Source organism: Eumetopias jubatus, unplaced genomic scaffold (assembly GCF_037043125.1).
Source record: "Eumetopias jubatus isolate StellerSeaLion01/CBP00866 unplaced genomic scaffold, mEumJub1_p1.0 scaffold_10, whole genome shotgun sequence".
Lineage (NCBI taxonomy): Eukaryota > Metazoa > Chordata > Mammalia > Carnivora > Otariidae > Eumetopias > Eumetopias jubatus.
In genome coordinates this window covers 57,268,327-57,280,367 of record NW_028274816.1, presented here as the reverse complement: position 1 = coordinate 57,280,367, position 12,041 = coordinate 57,268,327, and the positions used below count along the sequence as shown (strand labels likewise).

Sequence of the window (12,041 nt, the reverse complement as noted above, 5' to 3'; positions counted from 1 at the left end):
ACGAGCTGGGGGACCGCGGGTCTAACGGCGCCGGCGGCCCCGAGCACCGAGACCTCGGAGGACTCCCCCAGCTCCACCTTAAGCGCCCCCCCTTCTCCCTTCTGCGGAGGATGCGAACCGCCAGCTCCCGGCCCCAGGTGTCCGGGCCACCCCCCCCCCGCCCCCGCACAGCTGGAAGCTGGGGATCAGCCCCCAATGACCCCTCCATCCTGCCCCTGGGGCACCCTCCTCCCACCAGTCCGAGGAGTGTTTGCCGCTGTGAGATCACCCGCCCCCCCCGCCAACAACAACGACAAAAAAAAATTAAATAACACCCAGAGAGAGATCAGAGAGGGAGGGGGAGGAGGGAGCAGGGACGAGGGAAGAGAGAGACGGAGAAACAGGAGGAGGTGGGGAGACTGGGAGAGAAGGAAGCTGGAGACCAGGGAGCCCGGGAGGAGGAGAGAGAAGCAGGATGGAGACATGGGGTTAGGTGGCTGGGGGGAGCTGGAAGAAAAGAGAGCAAAGAGGGGGTGTGGGTTAGAACCCAGGAGGTAACCCCGGGGAGAAGCAGGAGGCAGAGAAAGAAGTAGGACGACCGGGAGGTAGAGGGGGGTCGGAGGGTTGGCGGAGAGGAGAGGCACAGAGGGCGGGGAGAGCAGAGAGGAGTGGGTTTGGGGGGGGGTCTCAGTCCCCCCGCTGCCCCGGTGTTTGGGGAACGGCACTCCCTGTAGGGAGGAGAGGCAGGCTGGAAGTCCTGCGGGGACAGGGTCCCACAGAAGGGCTAAGGAGGAGCTGAGAGACGGGGCCAGGACATTGGGAAGGGGTCGCTCAGAGGCCTCCCGGGGATGGGGGCTGCAGCTCCTCTGAGCGCCCCTCGAGCGCTGGTACTCTGGGCCGCACTGGGGGCGGCAGGTAAGGCCCGGGGGTTGGGGCGGGAGCCCCTGAGGGAAAGGTGGGGGTGGGGTACCAGGGAGAGGGGTTCAGGCTGCTCTCTCCCCAGCTCACATTGGACCTGCACCTGACCCCGAGGACTGGTGGAGCTACAAGGATAATCTCCAAGGAAACTTCGTGCCAGGTGCAGCCAGGGCGGGGACCCAGGAATTGGGGCTGCCGGGTGCCTCCTTCCTCAAACCCAGGAGCCCTCTCCTCCTTGCAGGACCCAGGAGTCCCAGCCCCTTCCTTCCCTCTTCCCTCCCTCGGGAGTAGGGCCCAGCCTCTGAACCCCAGCAGCTCACCATGGGACATTATATATGCGCATTTCAAGTAGTGAGTGGGAGTGAGTGGAAGGAGGAGCGTGGGGGCGCAAGAGAGAGTGTGGGTGTGGGTTTGCAGAGAAAAAGGCAGGTAGGTCTGGCTGCTGCTGGGAACCAGAGGTTCGCTGGCCGGGTCCCCTGCCGCGTCCAGCCCTCTCCTGCAACTCCTCTCCCCGGTACATTCATTCTCCAGCTGTGGGACAAGAGAGACTGAAAGAACTACAACTCCCATGGGCTCTGGGGCAGGCAGGAGGTGGATGGGTAGGCTGGCTGCCCTCCGGCCTGCTGGGAGTTGTAGTTCCTTCCCCCCAGTGACTTAATGGCAGATAGGTTTGATTAAGGGGGGAGGCTAGATGGTCTTTGGAAACTCCTCCAAGATTGTTCTAGGACCCAGGATTCTGGATCCCAGCCCCCTCCTCCCTCAGACCCAGGAGTCCCTGTTCCCTGCCCTTCCTCTCCTGGGATCCGGGAGTCCAAAACACAGCCTGCTCGGCAGATCCCAGGTTTGGGATGCAGTCCCTATTTCTGACTCCCTATCCTCTCCGCCCCACCCCTGCCTCCAGGGCCTCCCTTCTGGGGCCTGGTGAATGCAGCCTGGAGTCTGTGTGCTGTGGGGAAGCGGCAGAGCCCCGTGGATGTGGAGCTGAAGAGGGTTCTTTATGACCCCTTTCTGCCCCCACTGAGACTCAGCACTGGGGGAGAGAAGGTAAGGGGTCTGGTGGGAGGGGTTACCGAATCCCCCGGGGGGTGGGCAGTGGGGTGGGAGTGGGGTGCTGAGGTGGAAGGCCCGCCTGGGGTAAGAAGGGGTAGGCACTGGGTGGAAAGGAGGCTCCTTACACTCTAAAATGGATCACCTGTTCTTCCCTCCCCAAACAGGGCTCCCTAGTTCTTCCATGTCTATAAAAGCAATGGTAACACAGACTGTTCCCTGTGCCAGGCATGGTTTTAAAAGCTTGATCAGCTTGCTAATCCTCCCAGCCACCTCATGAGATAGATGCTGCTATTCCCCTTATTTTAAGGATGCAGAAACTCAGGCACAGAGAGATCGAGTTACTTATCTGAGGTCACACAGCTAGAGTGTCAGCACTCGGATTCAAACCCAGGCAGTGTGGTCCTAGCTCCAGGCTCTTACCCACTCTGCAATCCCATTTCTTAGAAGAGCTGGCATCCCTCTTCACTCAGCTGCCCCTGCCAAAAGCCGGAGCTACTTCCAACCCGTTCTCGCCCTCATTCCCGTGTCCAGTCTGGGTCCTTTTTAGTCTCCCTGCTAAATATCATTCAGATCTTGTCAGTTTGTGTCTCCTCCACTGCCCCCACCATCACCTTGCACCTGGACTGGTGCGGTAGCGTGCTAGCTGGCCTGGTTCTCTGCCTACCGCAATCCATTCTCCACCCCACAGCTAGAGAGATGTTTAAAAACACAAAGCAGATCATACCATGCCCCTGCTCAAAATCTTTCTATTGGGATAAGTAATACTAACACTTCAACAGCAAGTACCATGTGCTTGGCACTGTGCCAGGTGTGAGATACATATATATGTATTTATTTATAATTATTTAAATAAAAATACAAAACATCCCATCATTGCCCACAAGGCCCTGCCATCTAGCTCCTATCACCTCTCCTTTGCTCACCAGGCACTGGTCCCACTGGCCCCTGCACTAGCACGGAAACAGGCTACCTCAGGGCCTTTGCACTTGCTGTTTTCTCTTTCCAGAATGCCCTTCTCCCTGCTCTTTGCAACAAATTCCTACTTATCCTTTAGGTCTCCATTCAAATGTCACTTTCTCATGAAGGCCTTTCCTCATCCCATCACCCCCCCACCCCAGTCTAGGCTGGGTTTCCCATTTTACCTGAGAGCTCCCAGTTCTTTCCTACATGAGCAAAATATGTAATTAATTAAGCAGTTACTTATGTGATTATTTATTGTCTCCCTCTGCTCCATTAGGACACGAGTTCCATGAGGCCCAGGGTTTTTGTCTACTTGTTCATTGCTCCCTTCCTGGCATCCATAGCACACAGTAGCAGCTCAATAAATATTTGTTAGTTGAATAAATTCACCGATATTGAGCACCAGTGTTCCAACTACGCTGAATGATTAAATGATTGACGGAAGCAGGAAATGTAGGAGTGGAACACAGGAGGGAAAAGACCTTTCCTCTTTGAACTTGTAACGGCTTGCACCTCTCCTGCAGCTCCGGGGAACGCTGTACAACACCGGCCGCCATGTCTCCTTCCTACCTGCAGCCCGGCCCGTGGTCAATGTGTCTGGGGGTCCCCTCCTCTACAGCCACCGGCTTAGTGAACTGCGACTGCTATTTGGAGCACGGGATGGAGCTGGCTCTGAACACCAGATCAACCACCAGGGCTTCTCTGCTGAGGTGGTGGCCACTGACCTCTGACCCTTGACCTTCACCCTGAGTTGCCCCAATTCCTCCCGCCTCACCTTTCTCTTAATGCCTCACCCCACCCTCCTTCACAGAACTGCCCCCCGCCCGCCAAGCACTAATCTTTAACCTGACTTGGGACCCCGAGGGCCCAGGGCTGCACCCATACCCATTCTCTCCTCCCCTTCTGCTGGGGGACCCCATTCTGTGCTCCCCTCCCAGGTGCAGCTCATCCACTTCAACCAAGAACTCTACGGGAACCTCAGCGCCGCCTCCCGGGGCCCCAATGGCCTGGCCATTCTCAGCCTCTTTGTCAATGTGAGCCCGGGCAAGATTCTGAGGGAGGGAGGGGCTGGGTGCCTGGCATTGGGTCTGGGGAAGAGGGAATCTGGGAGGTTGAGACTCCTGGGTCCTGGAGGAGGAAGGGACTGGGGGCTTGGACTTCTGGATGCCTACCTCCTCACCTCATACCCCCACATAGGTGGCTGGCAGCTCGAACCCCTTCCTCAGCCGCCTCCTTAACCGTGACACCATCACCCGCATCTCATACAAGAGTAAGTCCCTGGTGCATTGGTGGGGGGGGGGGGGGGAGCAGTGTGTGTAAAGGAGGGAAGTTGAAGAGGGGTACTGCTCCTCACCCTAGCCCGGTATTCCTGCAGACGATGCCTACTTTCTTCAAGACCTGAGCCTGGAGCTCCTGTTCCCCGAATCCTTTGGCTTCATCACTTATCAGGGCTCTCTCAGCACCCCGCCCTGCTCAGAGACTGTCACCTGGATCCTCATTGACCGGGCCCTCAATATCACCTCCCTCCAGGTGACCCTCTGTCTGCCCCCTCCAGCCCTGCTAACCCATTCCCTGGCCTGGGCATCCCCCTTGGCCTCACCTACCCTCCTTCCTCCTTCCAAGTCTGACTGCTAGCAGGGTCACACAACCTTTGGGGGTGGGCTGGGGCCGAGTAAGACCCCGCCCACCTGCTCCAGGGGCAGGGCTTCCTCTGTGACCATTGACCCGGACAGTTTATTGTTCACTCTCAGTTTCCCACCCCCTTCCGTGGCAGATGCACTCCCTGAGACTCCTGAGCCAGAATCCTCCGTCCCAGATCTTCCAGAGCCTCAGCGGTAACGGCCGGCCCCTGCAGCCCTTGGCCCACAGGGCCTTGAGGGGCAACAGGGACCCCCGGCACCCCGAGAGGCGCTGCCGAGGCCCCAACTACCGCCTGCATGGTATGGTCCAGCCTGCACCCCCTCCACACGTCTTGGTCTAACCCGCCTATGTGTCTCCCCTTCTTTTCTCAATATGATACAGTCCTTCCCACCCCTTTGCTGTTTCTGTTTGGTCCAGCCTCCTAAGCTCGCACTCGCTCTTTCTCCCTTCGAAGTATGTGTCACATGGTACAGTCCACCTCCACGCCACAGACCATTGCTGGTCCGTGATTTGTCTTTCCTCTTCACTGCTTGCAACTTGCAACTTGCCGTATAACCCGAGCTCCCTGGCTTCCCACCGGGCTGTGGTTCCTATTACGACGGCTTTCCAAAATGGTACAGCCCGGATCCCTTCCCTGTTTTCCATGTGGTACAATCTCATGTTGTTCCATAATCTGACACACACCCCCTTCCTGAAAATCAACATGGTACAATCCCCTTCCCTTTCTACTGCCTTCCTGTGGTTCGACCCTGTGATCTCACGGCCACCTCTCTAGCTTCTCAACATGGTTTGCCCTCCTCCCCCCAATAAACACCTTCACCTAGTTCAGTCTGATGCTGAAGCTGGACGTCCCTATTCCACCTTCCTGCTGCTTAAACCCACTGCCGGTCCAGAATCTGACTGTTTCCCCCAGCTTCTCGACCTGGTACATGCCGGGTTCCCCCTTCGCAGCCTCCTTGTGGTAGAGCCCTACGCGGCCCAGCGCCCGCCCTCTGCAAACCCTCTGCAGGGTCCAACCTATCGTGCCCTAAACTAACGCTACCCCGCCGGTGTCGTCTGTCTTACAGTGGATGGTGCCCCCCATGGTCGCTGAGACTCCCCACTGAGGATGGCGCCTGTCCTTTCCAAGTCTCCCCACACGGGGAGGGGAGTCACCCCCCAAAACAAAGCTATTAAAGGGACAGAATACTTCCGGTTTCTTAGTGGTCTGATTCTAGGCGCGGCGGGGAAACATCTGGGTACCGAAGAACAGCAGTCTTCTTCTAGAAACCGATCTCCCTCTTCCTAAACCGCACTGCTCGGTTTTTTGGCTTCCTGTTTCCCCAAACCGTCGTTTAGATTGGCGGCTCCTTTAAGCGGCGCCTCTTTCACTCCCCCCAACTCACCCTCCCCATCGGGCAGCACGCGCAGAGCCATGTGCTTCCCCCTCCCGCCTGCCTCATTGGCCCGAAGTGGGTCACGGTCCCGCCCCCAGTGCCGTCTCCCATTGGGCAAATGTAGGTCAGGGTCCCGCCTCCCACCTAAAGGCAAGGCAACTTCACGCACTGAACCCCTCACGCGCCCTCCCGGGCCTTGGCGGATCCAGGGGTCCCATTGGCCGTGCGTCTCGAGGGGTCAAGACGCGATTGGCCCGCGCTTTCAGCCGGAGGGAGGCACGCGGCTGGGGTGCTTGGCCCAAAAGGCAGGCGGGGGCCGAGAGGAGGGGTGCGCGCAGTGGCGTCGGGTGTTTTGGTTTGGCTTTTTTTTTTTTTTTTTTCCGCGAAAGAAGTTTGCGTTGGCCACGCCTCAAGGCGGCCGCCTCCTCTTGCCCCCTCCCCCGCCCCTCCGCGCACACCTCTTGGTGCAGATTGCAAAGCGCCTTCCGCTGAGAGAGCTGCAGATTTTGCAAGATCCAGGCTTGCCCACCTTGTAGAGGGAGCGCCTTGTGTCCCCTTGAACTCTGGGTTGCAAAGAGCCGGCTGCCTGATTTGATCAGCCCCTCACTCGGACTGCATGGTCTCCAGGGACCGTCTTGAGTTGCACGTTTCTGCACTGAGGACTGCAAATCCCCGTCACTCCTAGGATTTGCGGTGATCTGGATACTGGAGGCTTGCAAGCTCCGCTCGCCCGCCCCTGGGCAGGCACTCGCCCGGACCACTGGAGTGTGCCGCTGACTGGCAGGCCAGCTCTTCGCCCCTCCATGAGCCCGTGAGCCTGCGGGCAGGTGGCCGGTGATGGCGCGGCCCGTGAGCGACAGGACCCCGGCCCCCCTGCTGCTGGGCGGCCCAGCCGGGGCCCCCCCTGGCGGGGGAGCGCTGCTTGGGCTGCGGAGCCTTCTGCAGGGGACCAGCAAACCCAAAGAGCCAGCCAGCTGTGAGTTCTAGCCCCCATCTATCCCAACCCGGACACCCTACTCCCTTAGGGATTCAGGTGCTGGGGCGGGGGGGCTCACCTCCTACGTGCCGAGAGAATCCATCCTCCAACCGTCATTTACCGAATTACTAAGGTGTTTAGGCCCCTAGATCCCTCAGCACCCAAGATCCAAAAGTACCGGCGCTCAAGCCCGTCTACCAAGAGGACCCAGGAGTCCCCCCGAGTCGTCCTCTCCGAGGACCCAAGAGTCTGGACCCCAGCCCCCGCTTCCTTTGGTCCTGAGAGTCTGGACCCCTGGGGTCCAGGGAGGAGGGAGGGGGTGTGTCGGATGCTCACACGGTAGTGACACGGGCTTGGGCGGGGCCTCTTGGGGTCACATGGAGTCTAGGGATGAGGAATGTGCCCCAGGAATAGAGCCCCTTCCTGCCCCTAACAGAGTGTGGGGGTGGGGAGAAGAGGCTACAGTGAGCGGGGGGGGATAGGCTACAGAGAAATTACAGAACTGTCATTTTTTCCCTCTCACCTACCTCTCTCTCAACTTCTGTCCCCCTTCTGTACCTCTATCCCTTCCCTGGTCTGTGTCCTATCCCTCCCTGGGTCCCTATCCTCCCCTCTTTCTGAGCCTCTGTCCCTCTCTCGGTCTCTGTCCCCCCCTGTCTCTGCCGCGCCCGTCTGTGCCTTCTCTCTCTGGGTCTCTTTCCCTCTCTTGAGCCTCTGTCTCTTCTTTTTGGGTCCTTGCCTTCCCTCCTGTCTCCCCCTCTCCCCCGCCTGTTTCTCTGGATCTCCGCCCGGTGGGTCTGTATCTCCCCTTTCTTCGTGTATCTCTGTCTCGGGGTCCCTTCTCCATCTCTTCCTTCCCACCCCGCCCGGTCTTTCCTCGGCCCGCAGGTCTCCTGAAGGAAAAGGAGCGCAAGGCGGCTCCGCCGGCAGCCACGGTCCCCGGGCCTGGCCTGGAGACGGCGGGCCCGGCGGATGCCCCAGCTGGGGCGGTGGTGGGCGGCGGGTCCCCGCGGGGGCGCCCGGGGGCCGCGCCTGGCCCGGGTCTGTTGGCGCCGCTGCTGTGGGAGCGGACGCTGCCGTTCGGCGACGTGGAGTACGTGGACCTGGACGCCTTCTTGCTGGAGCACGGGCTCCCGCCCAGCCCGCCGCCCCCCGGCGGCCCGTCACCGGCGCCCTCGCCCGTGCGCACGCCCGCACCCTCCCCGGGGCCCGGTTCCTGCGGCTCAGCTTCCCCTCGTTCCTCCCCGGGGCACGCCCCCACCCGGGCTGCCCTCGGGGCCGCGGGCGGCCACCGCGCAGGTGCGACGGCGGGGGCGGGGCAGGGCCCTGGCGGGGCGGGGCTTGGGCCTCAGGGGCAGGGCTGTGCGGCACTTGGGCCCGGGACGGTGGGGCTGGGGTTGTGCGTCCAGATTCTGGGTCCACTTAGGCGCGAGATGCTGGGAGAGGAGTCCGGATTCTTTGTCACTAATGCATCAGGGACTGGGTCTCCTTGGGATCCCACATTCCAGGAAGCCTGCTCCGTGGGGCGGTAGTGTGGACTTTTCCGTGGGATGTGGGGACAGAGGGTCCGGATACTCGAGGAGCCGGGATTCGGATCCCAGAACACCGGAATTATTTACTGGGGAAGGAACTGCGCTCCAGAGTCTGGGCCCGGAGTCGGTGGAGTGGGGAAGGACCGTAACTGGCTAGGCTCTCTGCAGGGGAGAAAGCAAGGACGTCTGTTTCACCAGGACATAAGAGACTGGCAGCCCGAGCTGCTGGGTCCTCCAGTGGAGAGGAGCTAGGGCCGGCGGTCCCGGAGTCCTCTAGAGGGGAAAAGGTCCGGGATCTTAATTCTGGGTCTTCCGTTAGGGCGAGGACCGAGAGCTTCCTATGTTCCTGGGAGAGGAGGGGCCTGGGATCCCAGAATCCCGTGTATCTCGGTGGTGAGGGAGAAGGTCCAGGGGTCCGTTTGTCAGCGCGCTCCCCAGAGAGCAGGAGGGCCTGGATCTTTGGAAATTGAGAGGTTCGAGCTGAGAGACCCCAGGGAGCAAAAGGAAAAGTGTGCCCCCTCGGGCACTTGGGGATCTCCACGGGCGGACTGCAGGTTGGGGATTCCTGGACACACCTGTCCCTGGCCGGACCTCCGGGCAGAACCGGGGCCCTCCCCTTCCCAGCCGCACATTCCCGCGCCACGTGAGTCCTCTCCTCCCTCCTCCCTGCTTCTCACTTCGCGCACGCGCGGTCACGCGGAGGGGCGGGGCCTGGGGGAACTAGAGGGCGCCCGTGGCGGCGGAGGGGGGGGCGGGGCGGGAAAGCAGGCGCCCGCACGTGACTGGCCCTGAACCCGTATCCTCAGCTGACCCCGGCTTGCTCGGTCTTAAAGACACAGTCCGGCCCTGCCCCTTCTGAACCAACCTCCCCCAAACCTCAATCATTTCTGCTTTTCTTCCCTTACTCGTCTGGGCCAGTAGCTCTCAGGCGGCTCACCTGAAGTCTTTTCAGTGCACTGGATTTCTTTTCCCTGAACAGCCTGGGGTCTAGGCTTTGGTCAGGGATTCAGTAAGCAGGATTCAGGCTAGATAATGGGAAAAGAGCTTAACACTGAATCTGAAGGCCTGAGGTTTCAGAAGCAATAGAGGAGGCTCGTGTGTTACTTAGGGTATGGCAGTTATAATTGGGCCTGTTTCCCTGTTACAGAAGTGGAATTGGTTCCACGATGTCTAAGCACTTTGTAGCTTAGAGAACCTTCATATTTTATATTAGAGAGATTGGTCTCTGGCGGGCTTTGTGGTAGATCTCATAAGGGCCTTCCTTGTGGTCAAAGAGATACCTGAGCAGGGGGTAACCTCTGGGAACCCTCCCTCCCCCAAATAAATACACACTCAAGCGGCACATTCTGTTTCCCCAAGGCCTGACCTCTCGGGACACGCCCAGCCCGGTGGACCCAGACACCGTGGAGGTGCTGATGACATTTGAACCTGACCCAGCCGATTTAGCCCTGTCAAGCATTCCCGGCCACGAGACCTTTGACCCTCGGAGACATCGCTTCTCAGAGGAGGAGCTTAAGCCCCAGCCCATCATGAAGAAGGCCCGGAAGATCCAGGTGCCAGAGGAGCAGAAGGTGAGCACTGCCCAATGTAGGATGCAGGCATGGCCCTTACAGGTCCCACAGCTGGGGATGGCCCTTTCCTCACAGACAGGCCTGGGCTTCGCACTGCGGTTAGCTTTCGGTTTCTCTTAACCTGCGGCCAAGCATCAGTTGTCCATAGCCCTGGGGCTCAAAGACAGCCGAGGTTTGGGCTTGAGATTTACAGAGATGGTGTCACTGTGGGATGCAGACTCAGCCAGCCCTGCCAGACCCACCAGTACAGGCTTGGAGCTTTGACCAGGCCCTGTTGCTAAGGACAGCATCCGTTAACAGCAGTATCAGTCTGTTTCTTCTGAGCCGCTAGCCGGGCTGGGGCTGGTCCTTTGATCTCTGATTTGGGGCATCCTTCGGGGTGCTTGCATCTGCCTAGGATGCAGACTTTGCCAGCCCCTCTGGGCCTTGTTTTCTGGCCCTGGACTGCTCATTGGTAAGAGGTTTCAAGTTCCCATGAGCAACCAGAGCCACATTCTGATTTGGGGCAGTGACCTTTTTTTTTTTGTAGCAGCCTGCCTTTGCCAGTTCTGGGGTCTCCCCTAGTAAGGGGTGCCTGGGCTCCTCTCACCAGACTTCATAACTATCTGAGTACTGAGGATTGACCCATAAACCCAGTCTAGACCAGTGGTTTCTCCTGTCACAGGGCCCGACTGGATTTACCCTAGTAAGCAGGAACTAGGCTTTAATGAAATGGGGGTGGGAAGAGAGCATCTTTTGGAGCTCTGGGTGGTCCTTGTTACTGAGGAGTGGTCCTCCTCCACAGCCAAATTCTAGGACTGGAGGACCCTAAGTAACGGTGTGGGGAGGTCTCAGCATAGGCCCCTTTCTTTCTACGGGACAGCTCTTCTAGCAATCAGGACCTGTGGGGGAGAAGGCAGCTCTCTGGCCTCCATTCAAGGCCAGAGGGTCAGAGACTGGCTGCAGTTATTGGGACCACCTAGATTGCTGCGGAAGGATGAGGTTGCCTTGACAACTAGGTCAAAAGGCCCCCGCTCTGGGAGGATTTATGGGACACAAAACCCCATCGCTAGGGAGCCTAGGTTTTCCTTAGCAACCAGGATCCGAGAAGGTGGTGCATAAAGCAGTGCTTTTTACTGGGAGAGGCCCTCAGACCCTGAAGGCCCTGTTGCTAGGGAACAAGCATCCTTAGCAACCAGGGGCTAACTGTAGGTCCTTTGTCAAGCGAGGAGTGGTGGGGTCTGCTTTGCACAGCGGAGACCTGAAGCCTCGTGCTTGGAGTGGGGAGAACTATCGCACACCTGGCTGTTGCTAGGGGCCTGCTCTCCTTAGCAACCAGACCCTTGGGTACCCATCCTAGGAGAGCCCTGGTATCCTTTGGGCCCCACTGCCGGGCAGGAAGCACCCCAGAGGGTCTCTTAGCTGCCCTCTGGTCCTTGAAGGCACAAGGAAAGCTGTTCCTCCTGGCCCTTCTGGCCCATAGTGCCTTCTCAAACCCCACCTTCAGGACGAGAAGTATTGGAGCCGGCGGTACAAGAATAACGAGGCAGCCAAGAGGTCCCGAGATGCCCGGCGGCTCAAGGAGAACCAGATATCGGTACGGGCGGCCTTCCTGGAGAAGGAGAACGCCCTGCTGCGGCAGGAAGTGGTGGCGGTGCGCCAGGAGCTGTCCCATTACCGCGCCGTGCTGTCCCGCTACCAGGCCCAGCACGGAGCCCTGTGAGGCCGTCCCCCGCCCCTGCCCGGTGGCCTCGCTCAGACTTGCGCCCTGAGGCCCTCTTCCCTCTCCGCCCTGTGGCCCACCGGCCGGCCAGCTGGGTGCCCCAGGGACGTGATGATGCAGATAAATACATTTATATTTTTAAGAAAAAGCGAGCCTCCCCCCTCCCTCGCGGGGGCGGGGAGGGTCCTCTGTGTGTGCCCCTGCCACTTCGGGGACCCCATCCTCCCACCGCCTCCGTTAACACATCCTGAATAAATCTTGAGAACCCCAGAGCCAGCTGTTGTGGGGGAGGAGGCAGCTCCCTGGCCCCAGTTCAAGGCCCTCGGGTCACACTGG

The 12,041-nt window shown here is 59.5% G+C and overlaps 2 protein-coding genes across 2 annotated transcripts; both read left to right on the top strand.

Annotated features, from left to right (window-relative positions):
• The first annotated feature begins 644 nt into the window (after positions 1-644).
• Positions 645-5,724, top strand: CA11 (carbonic anhydrase 11 (inactive)). Its single transcript, XM_028091659.2, has 9 exons — positions 645-894; positions 983-1,057; positions 1,799-1,941; positions 3,432-3,617; positions 3,846-3,941; positions 4,105-4,177; positions 4,283-4,437; positions 4,682-4,847; positions 5,616-5,724. The coding sequence occupies exons 1-9, from the start codon at positions 828-830 to the stop codon at positions 5,639-5,641; spliced, it is 987 nt and encodes a 328-aa protein (XP_027947460.1). The 5' UTR covers positions 645-827; the 3' UTR covers positions 5,642-5,724.
• A 365-nt stretch (positions 5,725-6,089) lies between these two features.
• Positions 6,090-11,977, top strand: DBP (D-box binding PAR bZIP transcription factor). The gene is made up of 4 exons (XM_028091414.1): positions 6,090-6,900; positions 7,789-8,199; positions 9,792-10,003; positions 11,490-11,977. The coding sequence occupies exons 1-4, from the start codon at positions 6,762-6,764 to the stop codon at positions 11,703-11,705; spliced, it is 978 nt and encodes a 325-aa protein (XP_027947215.1). The 5' UTR covers positions 6,090-6,761; the 3' UTR covers positions 11,706-11,977.
• Positions 11,978-12,041: the final 64 nt, after the last annotated feature.